Genomic DNA, 21903 nt, shown 5'->3' with positions numbered 1-21903 from the left:
TGAAGTCTGAAAAACTGCCTATTGAGTACTACGCTTGTTACCTGGGTGACAAAATACTCCATACACCAAACCCCCACTGCATGCAATTCACCTATATAGCAAACCCACACACACATGTACCCCATGAACCTAAAACAGAAGTTGGAAGAAGAAAAAGTGTCAGCAGAAAAATAGAAGACATAAAGAAAAGTTAAAAGTTTCAGAACTCAGAAATAAAATAATCAAAATAAAAAACCTTAATGATGGTACAAGAGGAGAATGGCAGAGATAGAAGAAAATAACCAGTAAACTAGAAGAAAGAACAATAGAAATTACTCAATCTGAGCAAAAGAGAAAAAACAGATGCTAACAGAATAAAAACAAACAAACAAACAAACAAAAACAAAACAGCCCTAGGGACCTGTGGAACTTTAACAAAGGATCCTGTATTCATATCATTGGAGTCTTGGAAGGAGACGGGAAAGAGGCAGGGCTGAAAAAGAATTCAAGGAAATAATTACTGAGGCTGGTCCCGGTGGCTCACACCTGTAATCCCAGCAGTTTGGGTGGCCAGGGCAGGCAGATTGCTTGAGCCCAAGAGTTTCAGACCATCCTGAGCAACACAGTGAAACCCCATGTCTACAAAAAATTCAAGGAAATTAGCCAGGTATGGTGGTTGCCCATCTCAGAAGGCTGAGGAAGGCAGATCCCTTGACTCCAGGAGTCAGAGGTTGCAGTGAGCTGAGATTGCACCATTGCATTCCAGCCTGGGCGACAGAGTGAAATCCTGTCTCAAAATAAATAAATACATCAATAAATAAAAAAGAAATAATGACTGGACTTCACATATATGGCAAAAGATACAAACCTAAATATTCAAGGAGCTGAGCAAATCTCAAACAGAAAAAATCTAAACAAATACATACTAAAACACAACATACTTTAGAAAACACTTGAACTTTGAACATTATACTTTGATACACTTTTGAAGACTAAATTTAAAAAAATGAAAACAACAAGAGAGAAACAAAACCTTACCTAAAGGAGAAAAAGAATTCAACTAACAATGGATTTCTCATCAGAAACTATGGAGGGCCAGAACAAAATGGCACAACACTTGCCGTATGCTGAAAGAAAGGAACTATCAACTCAGAATCCTATGTCCAGCAAAAATATCCTTCAGTAATGAAAAGAAACTGCATTCTCTAAGAAAAACTAAAAAAAAAAAAAAAAAAATGCAGCCGGCAGAACTTTTAGAACAGACATCTATTCTAAAAGTGTAGCTAAAGAAAATTCCCTAAACTGAAATGAAATGATAACAGAAGGAATCTTGGAACATCAAAGAGGAAGAAATAAAAAACATGGATAAAATAAAACAGGCTTTCACTTTCTTCCTGAGTTTATAAAATTTGTGTAAAACTTGAGTTTAAAATAAGTTTGATGAGTAAAACATACAGTAAAATAACAGCAGCAACAGACTGTAATAAATTGCGTTAATATAATCGCTAGAACCACTTAAAAAAGCTTTGTAAAGCGATCTATTTAAAAAATAGATAAATCAAAATATAACTCTAAATAATGTTCAAATAAAATGTCCTGCCACAAGAAGGTTAAAAAAAAAAAAAAAAAAAAAAAACAGAAATTGAAAACCAAGAATAGAAAGCACAAAATAAAATTGCAGACTTAAACTCTAGCATATTAATTACCATATTAAATATAAGTGGCCAACTGGTAAATATACCAATTAAGACATGCATTGACAGATTGGATTTAAAAATATTACCTGGCCGGGCGCCGTGGCTCAAGCCTGTAATCCCAGCACTTTGGGAGGCCGAGACGGGCGGATCATGAGGTCAGGAGATCGAGACCATCCTGGCTAACACAGTGAAACCCCGTCTCTACTAAAAAAAAATACAAAAAACTAGCCGGGCAAGGTGGCGGGCGCCTGTAGTCCCAGCTACTCTGGAGGCTGAGGCAGGAGAATGGCGTGAACCCGGGAGGCGGAGCTTGCAGTGAGCTGAGATCTGGCCACTGCACTCCAGCCTAGGTAACAGAGCGAGACTCCGTCTCAAAAAAAAAAAAAAAAAAATTACCCAACTGTCTACAAGAAACTCATTACAAATGTAATAATAAAGTCAGGCTGAAAGTGAAAGGATGGAAAATGATGAATTTATCATACACACAGTAATGAAAAGAAAGCAGAAGTGACAATGCCATTATCAGAAAAAAGCACACTTCAGAGCAAACAAAATTATCAGAGAAGGAAGAAAAAGTCACCATTAAATTATTTTTTTTTTAATCCAGCAAGAAGACCCTGCAATCCTAAATGCATATGCACCAAACATAGAGCTACAAAATGTGTGAAGAAAAAGAGATAGACGTCAAAGGAGAAATGTACAAATACATAATTTTACTAGGAGACTTCAGAATCCCTCTGTCAAAAAACTAGAATTAGTATTTTCACCTAGTTCTCTTTGTTGATAGAATTTCTAGACAGAAATTCCCCCAAAATTGACAAAAGACCCTGTTTAAGAGAATGAAAAGACAAGCTACAGACTGGGAAAATATATTTGCAAGCCATATATATGAAAAATAATTAGCATCTATAATATGTAAAGAACATCCTAAGATCCAAAATTCATAAAACAAACAATTCAAATAGAAATGGAGCAAAATACATAGACACGTTTCGCATACGGATGGCAAATAAGCACAAAAAGATGTACATCATCATTAGCCAATAGGCAAATGCAAATTAAAACCATAATGATATATCACTACATATGTGTAAGAATGAGTAAAATAAAAAATAGTGACAATACCAAATGCAGGTGAGGATACAGATAAACCTAATTTTGGTTGTGCTTAGGTTGTATCCACTGACTACTGAGTATGCAGCACAAGGAAATTTGCATAGTTTCATTCATGCAACAAATATGATACTGAATCAACTCCATATTCCAGGAAGTAGGCACCTAGGATACAGCTAGGAAATATACAATGGGCACAGGAAAACAGTAGAAAACAAGGTCATTCGCTGAGAATGAAAGGGGGAGAGGAGGTTTGGGATAACTGGAGAGAGAAGATATGAAACAGGCATCAAGGGGTTAGCAAAAGTAAGGCTCAGGGACCAAATCAGGATCTGTGGCCTATTTTTGTACCAGTAATGTGAAAAGGACAGTGTTTGTTACCTTCCCCCCAGCAGTTTAAGATAAGAGAGTTTAAGACTCATAGCAGAGATAGGGAAGAGGTGGGTGGGTGGGTTTCATGCCTTTCTGTAAGTGGCTCCTGTTCTCCCAGGCTTCACGATGGAGGAAGATTTCTGAGCACTCTTGCTAATCTTTTGTCAGCACCTTATAAGATCTGTGTAAAAATGTCTGTAAACAATTGCAAATTCCCTTGCTAACCCATACTAGGCATTTACCAACTGACTGGTGAACAATTTGAGCTGAATTCTTTACCATTGTGTCTAGTGGCATGACCCGTGTAATTAAATGCTTGTTTCTGTTCTCCTTGCACGTGCTTTTTCGTTTTAATTTATTTTGGGTTATTTGATTGCCCTGTGTCCTCAGCTCCCTGACTGCTTCACGGACTGCTTCTGTAAATCTGAAGATGCTTTTGTTGTTGCTGCTGCTGACATTGCTGGAAGGCCACGAGCAATGTTCTTTTTGGCTTTCTACATCCAAGGGAAAGCTGACCCAACATGATTAAATCCAACTCTCCATTTTCTCCGTGTTCATACTTGGGAATCTAAGCATAGCTGGAGAAACACAATTCTGTTGGCTGGTTTTGTTCTCAGTTCAAGACCATCAACCTCAAATGAAGCCCTTGGTGCTGCCCAAGAAACTCACATTATATCCCTAGTCTATTCATTCTCTTAGATAAGAGGTCAGCAAGCTTTTCCTATAAAGAGCCAGACGATAAGTATTTTAGGCTTTGTGAGATAGTCTCTTTCTCATACTCTTTAGTATGTTTACATTTACCCCTAGGTTTGTATACGCAAGTTTGGTTTGTTTATTCATTCATACATTTGTTTGGTATTTATCCTTTTTGATGTTCTCTGAGTTTCTTGGATCTGTGGTTTGGTATCTGTCACTAATTTTGAAAAATTCTCTTTTTCAAATATTTATTCTTCCTCATCCTTTCCTCTCCCACTGGGATTCTAATTATGCATATATTAGAATATTTGATATGGTGTCACAGCTCTTAGATGCTCTATCGTTTCCTTCCTCCACGTTTTTTCTCTTTGCATTCCTATTGACCTATTTCTCCTGCTGTGCTGTGTCTGCTGATGAGTCCATCTAAGGCGTTTTTTACTTCTTTTTTTTATTTCTAGCATTTCCCTTTGATTCTTATAGTGTCCATCTCTCTGCTAAAATTATCTATCTGATCTTGCATATCATCTGTCTTTTTCATTTGGGTATTTAAAATATTAATCATAGTTACTTAAATCTCCTGTCCAGTTGTTCCAGTATCTGTATCTTCTTTGGGTCTGGCTGCTCTATCTCTTCAGACTGTGCTTTTTCTTACCTTTAGGTATGCCTCAAAATTTTTGCTGAAAGTTAGACATATTGTATAAGACAGTAGGCACAGAGGTCAGTATTTTTATGCTTGAAAATAAGAACATCTTTCTTACTGTTACATCTTTATTGTAGGGATTTGTGTTAATCTAGTTAGGGTGGGCTGGATTTGAAGTTTGTAGTTGCTATAGTTACCAAAGCTGGAGTTTGTTGCTGCTGTGGACACTAGCGATTTCAAATTCCTCTAATGGTACTTTGTTTTGAACTTGGTTTTGGGTTTTCCTTTATGCTGCTCCCTAGAAAGAAAATGCCTTGCAAAACTCACTTGGTCACATTCCACTGTGATTTTTACCAAAGGCTTGTTAATGTAATGGGGGAAGAGTGACAGGTTTTCTGATGTTCCAATTAAGCCTCAGTCTTAGGCAGGTACTGTGAATTTGGGACTTGGGGGCTGTACCCTTCGTAAGTGTTCCCTCTTCAAGGAATATGACTGTTTTTTAACATTTAGGGTTTCTTTTTTTTTTTTTTCCTGCCTGTTCTCTTTCACCAGCTTCACTGGATACCCACCAGTGTCCTCAGACAATGGGTTTGATACCGTTCTCCCTGCAGATCATGGCTTTCTTTTCCTTAGGAAAGATTTCACAACATGGGTGTGCACAGAGTCTGAGCAATGATTGCTTTTCCTGTCCCCTAGCCAGCATCATAGGAAAGCTTTCTCTAAATACTTCCCCAGTCTTCCCTGAGAGAGCCTGCTCACCTTCACATTTCATGCCAGCTCACACCAAGTCTGTAGCAGTTCATTAAAAAATTTCTGGTTTAATCTTTGTACCAGCTTATATGGCATTCAAAAGCATCTATCTCAGTCAAGCAGTCCCTATTCCAGAATGCTCAGTTCCTATTGCCTTCTGCAGGCACCTGTCCTTCTTGAAATTTTGCCTTGGTTGTCCTCTGACCTCCGTTTCCTGAAGGGTTCAAGAAAAGGTGTTATCTTGCAGTTTGTCCAGCTATTTTCCTTGTTGTAGGAATGAGAGTGTCATCATTCCAGCTCTCTTCATCACCTAACTGACACCTGAAGCCTCCAGAAGCTAAATATATAAAGAATTAAGAGTTCTTTATATGTTAGGTGTATAAACCCTTCATCTCCAAAGTATATTACAAATATTTTCTCCTGGCTGGGCATGGTGGCTCACGACTGTAATCCCAACACTTTGGGAGGCTGAGGCGGGAGGATCACCAGCCTGGCTTTGAGGCTAGGAGTTTGAGAACAGCCTGGCCAACATGGTGAAACCCCGTTTCTACTAAAAATACAAAAATTACCCAGGCATGGTGGTGCACATCTGTAATCCCAGCTATTCGGAGGCTGAGGCTGGAGAATCGCTTGAACCTGGGAGGCGGAGGCTGCAGGGAGCCAAAATCACGCCACTGCACTTCAACCTGGGCGATGAAGTGAGACTGTCTCAAAACAAACAAAAAGAATCCAAACAAATATCTTCTCCCAGTTTGTAAACTGTCTTTCAATTTGTTTATTTTCTTTTTTTAAATTCTGCCCGGTTTTGCCTTTCCCATAGACACCCCAATAAAAGTGATGCCTAGGCTTTACCCTCAATACTGCTTCTGCCTGACCAAACTGTATCTCTCCTGTGGCTCTGTGTGATGTGACTTGTCCTCTTCTCCATGGAAGTATTAATCATAAATTCTTCTTTTGGTGGCACTGATCTATCTGTGTCATCACTCAGTCAATCGCATAAATTAAGACCTAGGCACAGAACAACTCTATTTCTATTTCTATAAAATTCTAGAAAATGCAAACTAAACCATAATGACAAAAAGAATATTAGTGGTTTCCTAGAGATGGGATGTGGCCAAAGAGAGATGAAGGAAGGAGGGATTACCAAGGAGCACAGGGAAACTTTGGGATGAGGGATATGCTCATTGTCTTGACTGGTGATGGTTTTACAGGTGGGCCAAAACTAATCAAACTTTACACTTCATCTATATGACCAGCTATCATATGTCAATTACACCTCAATAAAGCTGTTTTTAAAACATTTAGGGTATAGCTACTGGAAAATAAAACTGCTTTTAATTACAGACTATATCATCATGTGCATAGAAAAATCCAAAGGATTCTATAACAAAGCTACTAGAACCGCTGACTTCATCAAGATGCAGGTAAAAAGTTAATATTCAAAATCAACTATATTTCTATACAAAAGCAACAAAAACTGGAATAATAAAAATTTTTAAATAATACAATTTATAATAAAAGAGTACTGGGAAAGACTGCTCATTGAAAAAATACAAAACATTGCTGAGACAAATTAAAAATAATCAACAAAATGGAGATCTACACCATGATCGTGGATTAGAAAATTCAATATTGTTAAGATGTCAATTCTTCCCAAATACATGTACAAATCCAACATAATCCCAACCAAAATCCCAGCAGGTTTTTTTTTTTTTTGAGAAATTAATAAGCTGACCCTAACATTTAGATAGAAATGCAATTTTAAAAAGGAAAAACAAAGTTAGAGAACTATCTACTTTCAAGATTTATTTCAATCAAGACAGTAATCAAGACAGTGTGGTATTGGCATAATTATAGATCAAGAGAATAATGAGTCCAGAAACAGATTCACACATAATGTGCTCAATCAATTTTCAACGAACATACCAAGACAGTTAATTCAATGGGGGAAAAGACAGTTACCACAATGAAGCATTTTTTGGCATTCTAAAAATGTTTTGTAACTCAATTGTGGTGATGGATATATAGCTTCATACATTTGTCAAAACTCAGAGAATGGTACACTCAAAATTGGCACATTTTATTACATGTAAGTCATACCTCAAAAAAACTGATTTGGTGACAAAGATTTATATATGTCATTGATAGAAGAACAAATCCAAATGCTTATTAAACATGGAAATATATTTATCCCCATAAATAGTAAGGGAAGCACAAATTAAAACAAAAAAGCATATCACAGCCATTATAAGAGTAAAAATCACAGGGTCGGACAATTCAAAATCTAATAAGTATATGAGAAAATTCTAGACAGCAGCGTGAACTGCTACATTTGCTTCAGACAGCAATTTAGCAATATCTGGTAAAGCTGAAAACGTACACACTCTATAACAGCAATTCCACTTCTAGGTATATATCCTAGACAAAATACTGCACATATACGGAAGAAAACCATACAAAAGTATACATTTGAGATTACATTGCTTGTAATTGAAAAATTGGAAATAATATATTAAGATGGGGAAATACATAAACTTTAGAATTCATAAAATGGTTAAAATTAAAGAAATATATATATACAGAAAGTTCAAAAATATAATTTTGAAGAAAAAATCCTACAGTGACACATTCAGTATGAGATCATTTATGGGGACTTAAAGCACATAATAAATCAATCTCTGAAAACAGAAATTGGATGGTTACACACACCAAATTTTAATAAAGGTATAAGTTGGACTAGAAGCAGAACAAAGGTATTTATAATATTTTAATTATTTTAAAATAGCTGATGCAAAAATGACAAAGATGAGCATTCATTTATTTTAGATGGTTGATCACACATATTTGAATATTATTTTCTAATTCTCTGTAGTTTTAAGCATTTCAAAATCTAAAGAATAGTAATTTTTAAAAGCTATAAAAATATGAATAAAGGATTAGAAAGCAGTAACTTTTAACTAATATGCTGGATTCTGAGACAACTTTAAACTCAACACTAGTATTTACCATGGTGTCAAATTTAGCATTTATCTTGAGTTCACAAACTGAGTTCACTAATTTTGTCTCCGTTTTTCAAATTTCTAGCATTTACAGACTACTATAACAACCATACTCTTTTAGGCTAAGTGTTGGAAGATAGTAATAGATTTCTGGCCGTGTGACTAAAGAAATCTTACCGTACTAACGTAACTCCAAGATCACTATTCGAGCTCATCACTCTCACTGTTCCTTCGCGTGGTCATCGTGCCCACCTATGAGGTGTCCAAAGCCAAAAGCCCAAGCCCATTTAGAACCTTTTTGGCTCCCATGACTGTCTTTTCCATTTGGTTTGTCTATTACCCTGGCCATTATTTACACACTAAGGTTCATTCTTTGAGTTCATAAGACAACAGTTTCTGGGGTCTTTAAATTTTACGAAGGAACTTACGACATTCTGCTCAACTGTAATGATACACACAATTAATACACCTGAAAGCTCCCCTCCCTTTCTTAACAAGATTGTGCTGACTATTTTTATCTGATAAAAAGGATCACTCTACAAATATTATTTGTCTCAAATGATGACTCACCTCTGGATAAAGATGGAAGCGTTTTACTGTATTAATTACAAGAGGATATTCAGTAAGCCTGTCATTCATAATCATCCACAGTCCTTCCAAAAATGAAGGTGCTTCAATAATGGTCTTGAAGTAGGAATAATAAAGTCCCTTTATAAAAAAAAAAAAAAGGCACATATTGTCAATGTAATTAAAACTTTAAAATATTTATTTTTATCACTTCTTTAGAATATTTTTTTTCTGAAAAAAAAGGTCAATAAGATGACTTCCTAATTACTCCTCGCTATTTTGCATTCTTGGACTTTAAAAAGCACGTATTTTCAGGTGATCACTGTACTATTCTTTCAAATTTTCTATAGGCTTTCAAACTAAAGAGTTGGAGGGATGGTCAAATGATTTAAAGAGTTTCTCTTAATAACGTCTTAAAAGGTGTAGACAGTGTATGTTTAATTTTCCCAAATCTGGTTTTATCCCCCACATTTGAGATGCTTGAAGGTTGACATCTGATTAATTCTGTCATAAACAGGGATGCCTTCATGCCTCTGTACAACTTTGCATATAGAAAATTACTTCTTTTTTTCCCTTGCTCTTAGGAAATAAAATAGAATGACCATAAGCATCATGAGCAAGGAATCCAATGCTTCTGGCTTACTTCATAGTTCCATCAAATCCTCTGTGCAAGGTGAAAGCTCAGTGTCGATCGACTATTGTTGCTCACAAATGCTATATACTAAAAAGCACATTATTTTAGTGTCTTACACTTCAGCATATAAAGTCTTCATTAGGATAGTAAAAGTGCTGTTGAGTTAAAATCATGGATTAACAACAGCATGTTGTGTCTTATTTCCCCATCAATTTCTTGCTTTCGCTCCTGAAATCTAAAAGCAAAAAAGGGCCACATTGTTTAAAATGCACTCTCTCTAAAAAATGCTATTTGCTATATTCATATCTGCCTCATCCAACACGAGTAACTACTAAATTAAAGGTCTGTTTTAGCTGATGTCTGAAAGGCCATTACCTTGTAGTTGACAGACAAAACATGAGTTCATAAAGAATTTTCCTTTTTGCTTAGGAGGATAACAAAGCAATACAATAATTAAAGGATACCTAATATGCAAAAGTCTGTATTTAGGGAAATATTAAATATATAAATAAGTTACTAATAACAGTTACTGTTTTGTGTTAAGTATTCTGCTATGTGTTGCCATTCACTATCTCCCTTCATTTTCCCTAAACCCCTCTAAGGTTGGCATTGTTTCTATTGAGCAGATGAGATTACTGAGAATCTGAGAGGTTACCTGACTAGCCATCATACAGTAAAGCACAGAACTGCTATTAGAATCCAGCAGTCTGTCACCAAAGTCCAGACTCTGCCACAGTTACACTCTTTATTTAATAATATTTTATATTCTGTCTTTGGAAATACCTTTAAAATGTTCAAATGTCATACATATGTTAATGTATCCAATGCTTTGAAACTTTATAGGGGCAATATAGGGATGAAAATAAAAAAGCAGTGACTGAGGGGCCTAGCATAGGCAAATTCATAGAGACAGAAAATAGAGCTGGGTGTGATTAGTGTTTAGTGAGTAGAGTTTCTGTTTGGGATAGCAAAAAGTTCTGGATGTGGACAGTGGTAATAACTGCAAGACAACATGAATGTACTTAATGTCACTGAGTTGTACGCTGAAATGATAAACATATTGAAATTTTTTTATTACAAATTTAAATCTAAATTTTACCATAATTTAAACAAAAAGCAATGGCCAGAGTGAGGAGAGCCAGTTTCAATGCTTTACTAGGCCCCTGATCAGCTGTGAGCAGATCTGGAAGATGGACGGTTGTGGTGTCTTCTAAACATAAAATTGTGCAATTTTGGCATTCGCTATCCCACTTACTCCTCCCAATAATTACCTGAGATGTGTAGGGCAGAAAACTCCATTTTAAAGATTAACTATCGAAAAACAGAAAATTATTTAAAAATTATATCAAAAGTTATCTCTTAAAAGAGATTATCTTGAAACCAAAAGAGAGGCAAATCATCATCACCATTAAAAGACCCAGGTGAAACATGGGATCTCCCAACTGTAGCCAAAGACAAAGCAATTTCTGATAACATCTCATTTCATTCCCCTTTATCACTTCCTCAGTGCTTCCTTTGTCCTCCTTCCTCACCTATTATAATTCATCTTTATTATCTTAAAAAGAAGTCTGCATTAGGAAAGAGTGAGAGATAATGAAATAAGTAACAGAAAAATAATCTCAAACACTTTACTATTTAAATAATAAACCCGGGTTATAGCTTATGAAACAGTGCAGTTCACCAAAAGTTTGTTTCAATGCCTAATACATTTCTACCTCATAGTCTCGCTATTCTTAAACCACAAATTAATTCGTTAGAAAAAGAAACCTAACCATTTCAGTGCGAAAACTCATCTCCCGTTCCAAAGATGAGAGGTGAGAGAAATGACGATCATTTTCAAAAAGTGTTACTAAATGTAACCTAGAAAAAAATGAAGTATCATATTACAATAGAACAAGTTTCAAAACCAACATTAAAATAAGTGATAAGAAAGCCATAAAAAACAAAAAATTGTTATAATATTATTTTTATAATTTGCATGTTTTTAGGCATTTATAATCCAGTATGGCACACACCTGAAATTCCTTAACTCAGTGGTTTTTAAACTTAATTGTGGCCGGGTGCGTCAGCTCATGCCTGTAATCCCAGCACTTTCAGAGCCCGAGGCAGGCAGATCACTTGAGGTGAGGAGTTCGACACCAGCCTGGCCAACATGGTGAAACCCTGTCTCTACCAAAATACAAAAATTAGCCAGCCATGGTAGTGTATGTCTGTAATCCTGGCTGCTAGGGAGGCTGAGGCAGGAGAATTGCTTGAACCCAGGGGGCAGAGGTTGCAGTGAGCAGAGATCATGCCACTGTACTCCAGCCTGGGCGACAGAGTGAGACTCTGTCTCAAAAAAAAAAAAAAAAAAAAAATTGTATAACTAAAATTCTTGTAGTTTTTTTCACCCTTCCTTCCATCCCAGGCCTCTAAATAAGAACAGAGGCAGGTTATTGTTTGTTTTTTAAGTTTCAAGTGATTCTAATATACCAGCCTTGGGAAATACCTCTATAAGTGTTGAAAAGGGTTCAGAATATAATTTTGAATAAAATTACTTTAAATCAAAGCAGACTTACAATAAGTATAATATCACATAAGGGATCAACTTTCAAGTGCCAAAGAATGCAGGTGTGTGCTTGAAGACATTTTTAGTAGTGAAACTCAACAGCTGTAGGCAGTGAAGAAAGGAGCACATGTGATAAACAAAATTAGCTGCAGTCAATAATCATGCTACAGCTAACTTATGTAGTCATGAGTTTCCAGTGAAGTTGAAAATAAAGCAAAGTTCCATATATTAACCCTGTTTTCCACTAACCCTTCTTTACATGTAGGACATATGCCAGGGTACCAAAAACTGCAGGAATATTCCCTACCATTGCAGCCTCAGTTCTAACATCAAAATCTCCCTGCAGACTAAATGTCTAGAGCAGCACTGTGTCTACAGAACATAGGGGCAAATCTCATACCTCCCAAGGGTAGAAATCGCTGAGCACAGGTAAAAATAAAATATTACAGAGGGAAATATTATTTTACAAATTTTTATAAACACTTTTGTAAAATAATATACACAGGCTTGCACACTGAAAGACTCAAAGCCATTTAACTCTGTATAACCACTGCCGAACCTTTATCTTCTTTTTTACCTGATTTCCAATTGGCAGGTGTTTACTAAACTTTATCACCAAAGTTATTTCACTGACTGGGTGGGCTGGCTCATGCCTGTAATCCCAATACTTTGGGAGGCCGAGGCAGGTGGATCATTTGAGGCCAGGAGTTTGACACCAGCCTGGCCAACATGGTGAAACCTCGTCTCCACTAAAAATACAACAAATTGGCTGGGTGTGGTGGTGCACACCCGTAATCCCAGCTATTTGAAAGGCTGAGGCACGAGAATCACTTGAGCCTGGGAGGCAGAGGTTGCAGTGAGTCAAGATCGCGCCACTGCACACCAGTCTGGGAGACAGAGCAAGACTCTGTCTCAAAAAAAAAAAAGTGATTTCACTAGCAACATATAATTACCATAAAACAAAGGAGGGTTTTAAATGAACTACACATGCAAAATACACTAGAAAAGCTAGATATTTAAAGAAACGTGGTGAATTATTTGGTAAAGCAAAAATATTTTAATTCATAAGTTACTGTTCCCCTAATGCATCTATTTTGTAAATGCTGTTTCACACATTAGGTTTGTAAAAAAGCAAAATATATGTATAAATTGGCGCACATAAAGACGTTCTACAAATATAGCCAGAAGTTATTGTTTACTGTACGCAAACAGTGATGACAATTTTTAATTCAAATGTTTTTAAAAATTTCAAACTGAAACTAAATCTTACCAATGTAAAATTGCCACAAAGACAGCTGGAAAAAAGAAAAACAGGGAAGTTATTAAAAGCTGCTTTAATTATAAAATATCGTTAAAACAAGTATTTCAAATGTATTATTTTACATGTCTAGAAAGATAGCACACAAAGCAAGATGGCCAGCTAATCCTGTCTCTATGAGCATAGGAAAAATCCAGGACACAAAGTAAATTCTGAACAGAGCTTACCTGTCTGCAGCGGGGCTTGACAAGCAAAGGGAGAGACTTGAGAGAGTTTTTTTACTTCAGGTAATTGGTAAGAGTGATGGAATTATGGAAGATTGTGACCTTTTTTGTTTTGTTTTGTCAGTATTATTTTCTATTCCTTTATATGAAAATTTTAAAATAAGTAAATATATACAGTATGCTTCACTAGTTCTAACCAGGAGGAGCCACTCTAGATCAGTTTCCCTAGCATTCATCAGAAGATGATTAAATATAGGCAATCACTTCCTCAGCAGCACATCTAAAAGCCTCATTGTGCAACTCAACCCTTGATGAACTGCAAGATCTCTGCAAGCGCCCAGACCTAGGAGCTACTAGATGGCCTAGGAGACTAATCTGGAGTCACCTGTGCCAGCGCCCCGTGTATACACAAGACTTCACCAGGGAGCTGGGAGACACTGCTCTTGGGTATGGAGCTTTTACAGGAGCTGCAAACGCAGCCTGTGCCCGCTTGGTTGGGGAATTGCTTGTTTTCAAGGATACCATGGAGCTGGAGAGAGAAGAGTGGGGAATAGGACAAGTTAAAACACCACAAACTTTGCTGTTCTTATAGAGAGGTTCAGCAGCTTTTCTTGAATTAATGCCCTTCAGATTGTTGTAAACCTTTGCTTAATTTCCAAAGTTTTGAAGAAAATGATTTTGAAAATTTTCCAAGTATTTTCATTGTCGTCATAGAGGAGTGCATTTCCTTGGCTATTCCAGAAGTCCTACGTCCCTTCTGAGATTTTATAATGGTATTTCTTATGGTTATCCCAAATATACTTGGCAGGTCATCTTATAACCACCAATAATAGCCTCTTAAAAATTCAAAAATTACTCCACTTGGCTAACAAAATAAATGCAAATTAATTCAATAATTATTGAAGAAATTAAATTTTAAAAAACTAAAAAATTGCAATGTTGAAATTCTCAACCATGTTTATCCAGATCTTTTCCTATATTACTAACTGTCCTGGGCTTATCTTAAATACTTCTCAGATTTACTTGTTTTATATCAGGATAGGCAAAGTATGGCCCATGGTGTATTTTTGGACTGTCTGCAAGTGGGGTTGCTATAATTTTTAAAAGATTGAAAATTTTAAATGGTTGTAAAGATGCTCATTAACTGTTTATTAGGCTTCATTGATTTTAAAATACACAGAGACTATCCTATTCAACTATATTTGTATCCTATTTCTAATTCTCCTAACAATTATATACACTGACAAAAACTCTTCGGATGATATATAAGGAAAAGGTCAAATATACTACCAAATTCATCCAGCTTTCCAAAGATGCTCAAAATCTTTCTGTGTCTCTCACTCCCTCCCTTAACCCACATACCACATCTGAAAAAAAAAAGGATACGGTGTAGTGATGCCAGCATTCTAAATGCTTGAAGGGCTTATCGCATGCCCTTTCCAAGCTGTGACAGAAGCATGTCCCCTGGACCCGGGCATCCTATCAATCTCACCTCTGAAGGTGACTCAGCCTTATACTTCACTGAACAGACCATTAGACGCCAGCACTCCCAACTTCTTTTATCTCCACTTTAACATTTCTCCGTATAGTAATCCGCGCTTTTCTACTCCCTGCCATCTCAGAAAAGGAATTCTCTCTCCTCTTTTCCACAGTTAGCTTCTCAGATTTGTGCCTTTAATTCTACCCTCCCAAATATTCAAGCCTTGCTCCACTAATTATTTCCTCTCTTGGAATCTTAATCTCATCCTCTTTCCTTAATCCTTCCCTCTAGGAGTCTTTAAAACTCCTAGACCTGGCCGGGCGCGGTGGCTCAACCCTGTAATCTCAGCACTTTGGGAGGCCGAGACGGGCGGATCACGAGGTCAGGAGATCCAGACCATCCTAGCTAACACGGTGAAACCCCGTCTCTACTAAAAAATACAAAAAGCTAGCCGGGCGAGGTGGCGGGCGCCTGTAGTCCCAGCTACTCGGGAGGCTGAGGCAGGAGAATGGCGTAAACCCGGGAGGCGGAGCTTGCAGTGAGCTGAGATCCGGCCACTGCACTCCAGCCTGGGCAACAGAGCAAGACTCCGTCTCCAAAATAAATAAATAAATAAATAAATAAAACTCCTAGACCTTAAAACACTCTGCGATCTGACAGCCCTTCAAACCAATATACTCCACATCTCTCTCTCTCCCCTTGTTCAATGACAAGATCTTTGACCAACTCCTTTCTACTCGGATCTTGCTATTATTTACTACTAGGCACCCACAAACCCTTGCTTGTTAAACTGATCTCCTTCAAGACTCAAGAAAAGCGCCATGCGGCTCCCTCTAGGGCTCTCCTGCCTTCTCCTCACCGATGCCGAGAGTGGTCCTGCTGGAGAACCAAGGAGCCTGCAGTTTGTGCACCTTTTCCCGGAGCTGCGCCAGGAAGTTACGGAGGAACTGGAAGGGGCCGAGAAGAAGGCTCTTGGCCATCACCTCCAACTGCAAGCCTTTTCGCGCTTTCAGATTTCGGATCCTCCGCGGGGAGGACCTCCTGGCGCCCCTTGGCAGGTTCCCGCCGCATAGCGCCGACCTTCCCACCTCCTCCTCCACCTCCGGCTCCCGGGCGGGGGAGGCCCCGCGCCGCCGCTTAGGCTGGCTGGGGCGGGAAGATTGTAGCGGCTTTGAGCTTACTCCTTGTTTTCTCATAATCCCTGGTGGAGCTGGGTCAATTTCAGGCACAGCCCAGGCGAGTCAGGCGAGGTTCAGAAAGGCCTGACTCGCCTGGCAGCCTCAACGGACTTGTCCCCGCAGCCGTTGCCGACCTCCCGGTCGTCATGGCGACTGTGAAATGTGGGGTGGGGCGCGTACGGTCGAAGCCATTCGCGCGGGCAGTCCCTGTGTGTCCGCCCACGTGCTCCCCAGCGCGCGCAGCACCCCCGCCTCCGCGCTTCCCCGAACGTGCGCTTCCGGTGAGAGCAGCCCCACGCACAGCCCACCACACCCTCTCCAGCGCCTGCAGCCCCCAGTGCGCCCAGTACCCAAGCCCGCACGTGCAGTCGCCGCCTTGCGCGCAGCTCCACGTACAGCTCCCCACAGGCTGCCAGACCCCCGGCGCAGAAGCCATCACTGCTCGCCTTTCACGCGCTTCACTGGGAGTACAGCCCCCGCCCCCCACCCCGAGCGTGCAGCTCCACGCAGCCTCTCCACACTCCCCAGCGCCCGCAGCACCCCGTGTGCGCACAGCTCTGCTAGTCGCTTCCCCGCGCGCCGCCCCTGCACCGCTTCGGGCCATAACCTTGCTGGCGACTAAGTCTGAAGAACTTCCCGTGGCTTCATTCCTTCGGGTTTAGTCTTAGCTTTGACATTTTAACCAAAAGGTTACACGTTAATTAACGAAGTATTAAAGGGGAAGATCTCAGCTGCAAGAAATGACTGTAGGAAGTGTGTCAGGAAAGCCAGCGGACCCCCCCGTGGTGCACCCGGCATTAGGAACGTCTCCGCTCTCCTACGATCGCGGGGGTATCGGACAGTCAGTGCCTGTTGCCAACGCGGAGGGAGCGGGCCGAGACTGCAGACAACACGTGGCAGAGCCGGCCTGAGTCCGGTGGGTCTGACCCCAGAGCCTCAGGTTGACGCCAGTTCCTTGGCACGGGACAGCGTTTACTGAATCTTAAAGCAAAATGCTTTTCCAGTAAGGTTCCGAGAGGTCGTCAGCCCTAGGAGCGGTGTGCTCAAGCACTTTCAGCACCAGCCAGGACCAACTAAGAGGGGAGCGCTTAGCTCCCAGTCACCGCGCAGCCCAGCAGGAGGCCAAAGCGGCTGGCACAGATGCACTGGGACCGCTGACATTTTCCGTGTCATCGGTCACGGCCCCATGCTGGAACCCACACCGCTTCACTTCCCATCTGTTTGATGATGGATCGAATTGAACTCCCATATCCTAACTGACCCGTCTAAATCATGGCTCATCGTGGTCAGGTTAATTTTCCTGATGCAACACAGCACAAAAATGTTCATGGCTCCCCATAGCACACAAATCAAGTCCTAGGCTTGCTCACCAATGCCTTCAATAATTGCCCAATATACATTTTCAACTTTAATTTCCCACTTTCTCGGGCACAAATCTTCCATCCCAGTCATTTCAGGTGAGGTCCACAGCTTGAGACTCCATAACTGCTGAATTCCTTTACTCACATGGAAAAGTCACCCCTTGGCTTTTACATCCTCTTCTCCCCGCCCATCTCAATGCTATCACCTTCCAAGCCCCAGCCCTTTTCTCCAGCCCATATTAATTATGCTTTTTCTGAAGGTCTAGAGCACTTAACTGACAGTACTATTTATCTTGTCACTCATTTAAATTCAGTAAGTGCTATTACTGTTCATATTTTGTTTTGGGAGATTTTTTCAAGGAGCATTTCTACATTCCTGGCATTGTGTTTGGTGCTCAAAATGTTTTCTCACTTAATTCATGCAATAACTATATGCAAATTTTAAAATCAAGCATCAGGGATGTAGTTATTTGCCCAAGTTTTAACAGCTAATAAAGTGGAGTGATTGTTTTTCTTTTTGGTCAGTTTGTTTTTTCTGGAGTTTCCAATTGTCTTTTGCATCTCTTGGTGTCCTGGTGGGATATAAAATGCTCTTACCCGTGGTCTAGCCCTTGAAAGTACAAATCTGGTCATTTTTATCATTTAAAAAATTAATCTTTTTATAAGAGTGTTCATTGTGCTATTATTTATATCGTTGAAAAAATAGAAATGGCCTCAATGACAAACACTCAGTTATGAAACATTCATATAGTGAAGCATTACAGCCACTAAAGTCATTTTGCATGGATATTTAATGATATAGGAAAATAGTCATGATATAGTGTTAAAGGAAAAAAGAAGCAGGATATATTTTATGATTCATATGTTTAGTAAACACATAAAATTAACTGTGTGCCACGTGCTGCTCTAAATCTTTTACACAGGGGACTCATATAGGAAGATTACCAATTTATGACCTTAAGCTAGTAATTTAGCCACTCTGGGATTAATTTCCTCATCTGAAAAATGAAGAAGGTTATATTTGTCTTCCTGAAGGTATGATCGAATGAATTAATGCTTGTAAAGCATCAAAAACACAGCACATGCTTAAACAAATGTTCCTTTATTATCTTCTAGACTGGCCATCCTATAGTGCACTAGTGAGTATTTTTAGGTTGGTGCAAAAGTAATTGCTATTTTTGACAATACTTCCAATTAATATTTTGCTCACTTGCTTTCTTTGTCACCAAGTGATACGTTGGTAATTATTGAACAGTAATACATGTTTTAGGTTCATTAGTTAACTGAGAGATAGTTGCCTAAATAATTACATATCTACTCCTACTAAGGAGAGGAGTAGATTTGTGTATAAGAGGGAAATCCTGACACTTAGTTTTATGTGCGGTTAAATAGAATCATGGATGTTTTCATCTTTTTACACCCTCTCTAACGGTGGTCACTTATTTTGACCTCATTATTTTGAATGGTTATTTGAGTCACATTTTAGCTGTATACTAACTAATGACAATAATTTAAAGCAGTTAGCCTGATACTTTAATCTCTGATGAACTGACAAAATAGCACATTCTAATTAGGTATGATGTAATATGTTCTTGCATTATCTTATCATCTTTGAAACAGAGATGCCTCATGATTTAGCTTTTTGTTGTTGTTGTTCTCAAGATAGGGTCTCACTCTGTCACACAGGCTAAAGTGTAATGGTGTTCACTGCAACCTTGAACTCCTGGGCTTAAGAGATCCTCCTGCCTCAGCCTCCTGAAGAGCTTGGATTACAGGTGCAGGCCACCACACACAGCTAATTTGTTTATTTTTGCAGAGATGGGGTATCAGTATGTTGCCCAGGATGGTCTAAAACTCCTAGCCTCAAGCACTCCTGCCACATCTGCCTCTCAAATATTGGGATTACAGGCATGAGCCACTGCACCTGGCTGCAAATTATTTGTCTTACATAGAGATCTCTAATCCAGTTATGGATATCTAAAACTTGCTTCAGTTTTTCCTTTGTCTTTTAGTAAAGCAATTGGGGGAAAAATGCAGTTAAACTATGAAAACAGCAGATGGCAATAATGATCTGTAAATCAAAATTTCAAAACTTTCACTTATTAAATTCATTCTTTAAAAAAATCACTGTTCTTATAATAAATCCACTTACTAAATATGAAATGTAGAAAAATTCCAAATGTAACCCCACATAAAAATTACATTGCACATTTCATATATCAGAATAATTAAGATATTCATCATGGTCAAGATTTAGTTTTCCAAATAATAATGACTTCGTTTTAATTGATTCAGATAATTTATTAGATTTAAAGTTTTAGCTTTGCACAAATACATAGATATAAATTTAAGTGGATAGTTAAGTTCCATCTCTAGCCTCCAGGCTAGATGGAGATAGTTCAGTGAAGACCATTTTGAAAACATTACAAACGTTTTCACTTATAATTTGGTAATTTAAAATATGAATTTCACTTTAATTGAAACTTTCCGCATAAAAGATTGGTTTTTACTTGTGCTGTCTCATAATTTCTTGTGCATTAAGATACTTTTTCCCCTTTGTACAGTGCAAGGAGTTGGAATTGGCACCAAAGTATTAGTCTCTAGTTTATCAGCATTAGTTATTCCCAAAGATGGTGGCAAAATTCTTAGGATCTCATAGTTTATTTTATTTGTAATTTTATTTATTTTCATTATCCAGCTCTAAGACTTTTTCTACAAATTCAAACATGAAATACATCCTTTGTTTAATTTTGTAACTCCATTTTTGTCTTCAAAAAACGGGATAGCCATAGGTATGTTCTTCTTGGAGCCTACTTATTTTCTAAGTAATTTCAAATTGGTCTGTTTATAAATGTTAAAAGATCCTTTCAAATTCTTCTTCAGCAAGTTGCCTCCACTAAAAAAAGTGTCTTTGGACATGTGTATTTTATAAAACCACTGCTTCAGTCTAAAACTTTTCTTGGATTTACATATCTTGGATTGACTCATTTCTAAGTAGCATATTTGCTGCTGTTGAATTACTTTACAGAGCCTCTTTAAATTCATATTGCATGCAGGTGCTTCATCAAGGAGACAGTGAAAAGACACCAACTTGCTGTGTCAATCAGAAAAGGCCACAAGCCTGAGTCTGAGAGAAAAAAGGTAAAACAAAAATACATTTAACAGGAAATAAAGTGATTCTACTCTTCTAGAATTGTCTTAGGTGAGCTACAGACCTGCTGCTAACTCCAATTTTTTCATCATCATTTGAACATACCTCATCTTATATGCAGATCGACTAGTGTTCCCTGAAGCTTTCCAATTGCATTTAATTGAAGGGAGACGGCTGTAACTGTTTAGGTGCCAATCTCTGTGTTTTTGGAAACATGAAAAACCCATACCTCATTTCTCTGCAATTGCATTTTAAGAATACATTATCCACAACAGGGCTGGTGCAGTTAACATTTTAAAAGCGCAATTCCAGGCTTACAGAATGTTAAAGTGGATGGAGTCTTATATCATCTGGTCTCATGGTTTTCAGATTGCTCAGAGACTCCAAAGCTGTTCCAAGGAGGTGATTCAATATTAATATTCTTACACGGCCAGGCATGGTGGCTCATGCCTGTAATCCCAGCACTTAGGGAGGCCGAGGAGGGTGGATCACCTGAGGTCAGGAGTTCGAGATCAGCCTGGCCAACATGGTGAAACCCCGTCTCTACTAAAAATACAAAAATTAGCCGGGTCTGGTGGCGGGCTACTTGGGAGGCTGAGGCAGAAGAATCACTTAAACCCTGGAGGAGAAGGTTGCAGTGAGCTGAGATCGCACCATTGAACTCTAGCCTGGGCAGCAAGTGGGAAACTCCACCTGAAAAAAAAAATTCTTACACACAACAATAGCATAGAAATCAAGAGGTGACTAAATGTAGTTAAATAGTTTCAAGTTCCTTAATTGTCTTGCCTGCAAAATGTGGATTAAGATTAGTCACTGATGCGCCAAGAATGCGTGTTACAATTTCAGGGTCATCACTAAAATAATAGAAATGCAAACATATAATCTTTCAGACTAAAAGAGAAGAAAAGCTGAGTGACAAGTCACTCAAACAATTTGAAAGAAAGCAAGAAAAGAGAGAAACAGGGACATAAAACAGCTGGAATAAACAGAAAACACATAGGAAGATGGTGGATTTTTTAATCCAAACTTATTAGTAATTATAAGTGCAAAGAGATTAAATGCCCCAGTTAACAATCAAAGACTGTCAGACTGATTTTTTAAAAAATAAATAACTGTTGTTTACAAAAGACATGCCTAAAACATAAGGATACAGAAAGTTTGAAAATCAAAGAATGGATCCAGGTATTCTGTGGAAACTGTAGCTAAAAGAAAGCTGGTAAGGCTATATTAATAAAGACTAAATACACTTTAAGGCA

The 21903-nt window shown here is 38.4% G+C and overlaps 2 protein-coding genes across 2 annotated transcripts in view; both read right to left on the bottom strand.

The window, feature by feature from the left end:
* Positions 1–11733, bottom strand: part of LOC103226296 (probable C-mannosyltransferase DPY19L2) — a 97732-nt gene extending 85999 nt beyond the window's left edge. Inside the window, exon 1 of the mRNA XM_073008973.1 lies at positions 8817–11733. Coding sequence (XP_072865074.1) covers positions 8817–8981 — 165 coding nt within the window. The 5' untranslated portion in view covers positions 8982–11733. The remainder of the gene's footprint in view (positions 1–8816) is intronic.
* Positions 11734–13265: 1532 nt separating this feature from the next.
* Positions 13266–16526, bottom strand: LOC140709643 (putative C-mannosyltransferase DPY19L2P1). The gene has a single exon (XM_073008972.1). It carries the CDS (start codon positions 16151–16153, stop codon positions 15791–15793), a length of 363 nt encoding a protein of 120 aa, XP_072865073.1. The 5' UTR covers positions 16154–16526; the 3' UTR covers positions 13266–15790.
* Between the last annotated feature and the right edge of the window lie 5377 nt (positions 16527–21903).

The sequence above is a fragment of the Chlorocebus sabaeus genome, chromosome 21 (assembly GCF_047675955.1).
Source record: "Chlorocebus sabaeus isolate Y175 chromosome 21, mChlSab1.0.hap1, whole genome shotgun sequence".
NCBI classification, from domain to species: Eukaryota; Metazoa; Chordata; class Mammalia; order Primates; family Cercopithecidae; genus Chlorocebus; species Chlorocebus sabaeus.
Note: the sequence above shows the minus strand (reverse complement) of the source record. Positions and strands in the feature narration are given on the sequence as shown.

Coding starts and splice junctions, on each gene's coding strand:
- LOC140709643 (XM_073008972.1), bottom strand. CDS start 16,153: ATGAGAAAACAAGGAGTAAGCTCAAAGCCGCTACAATCTTCCCGCCCC.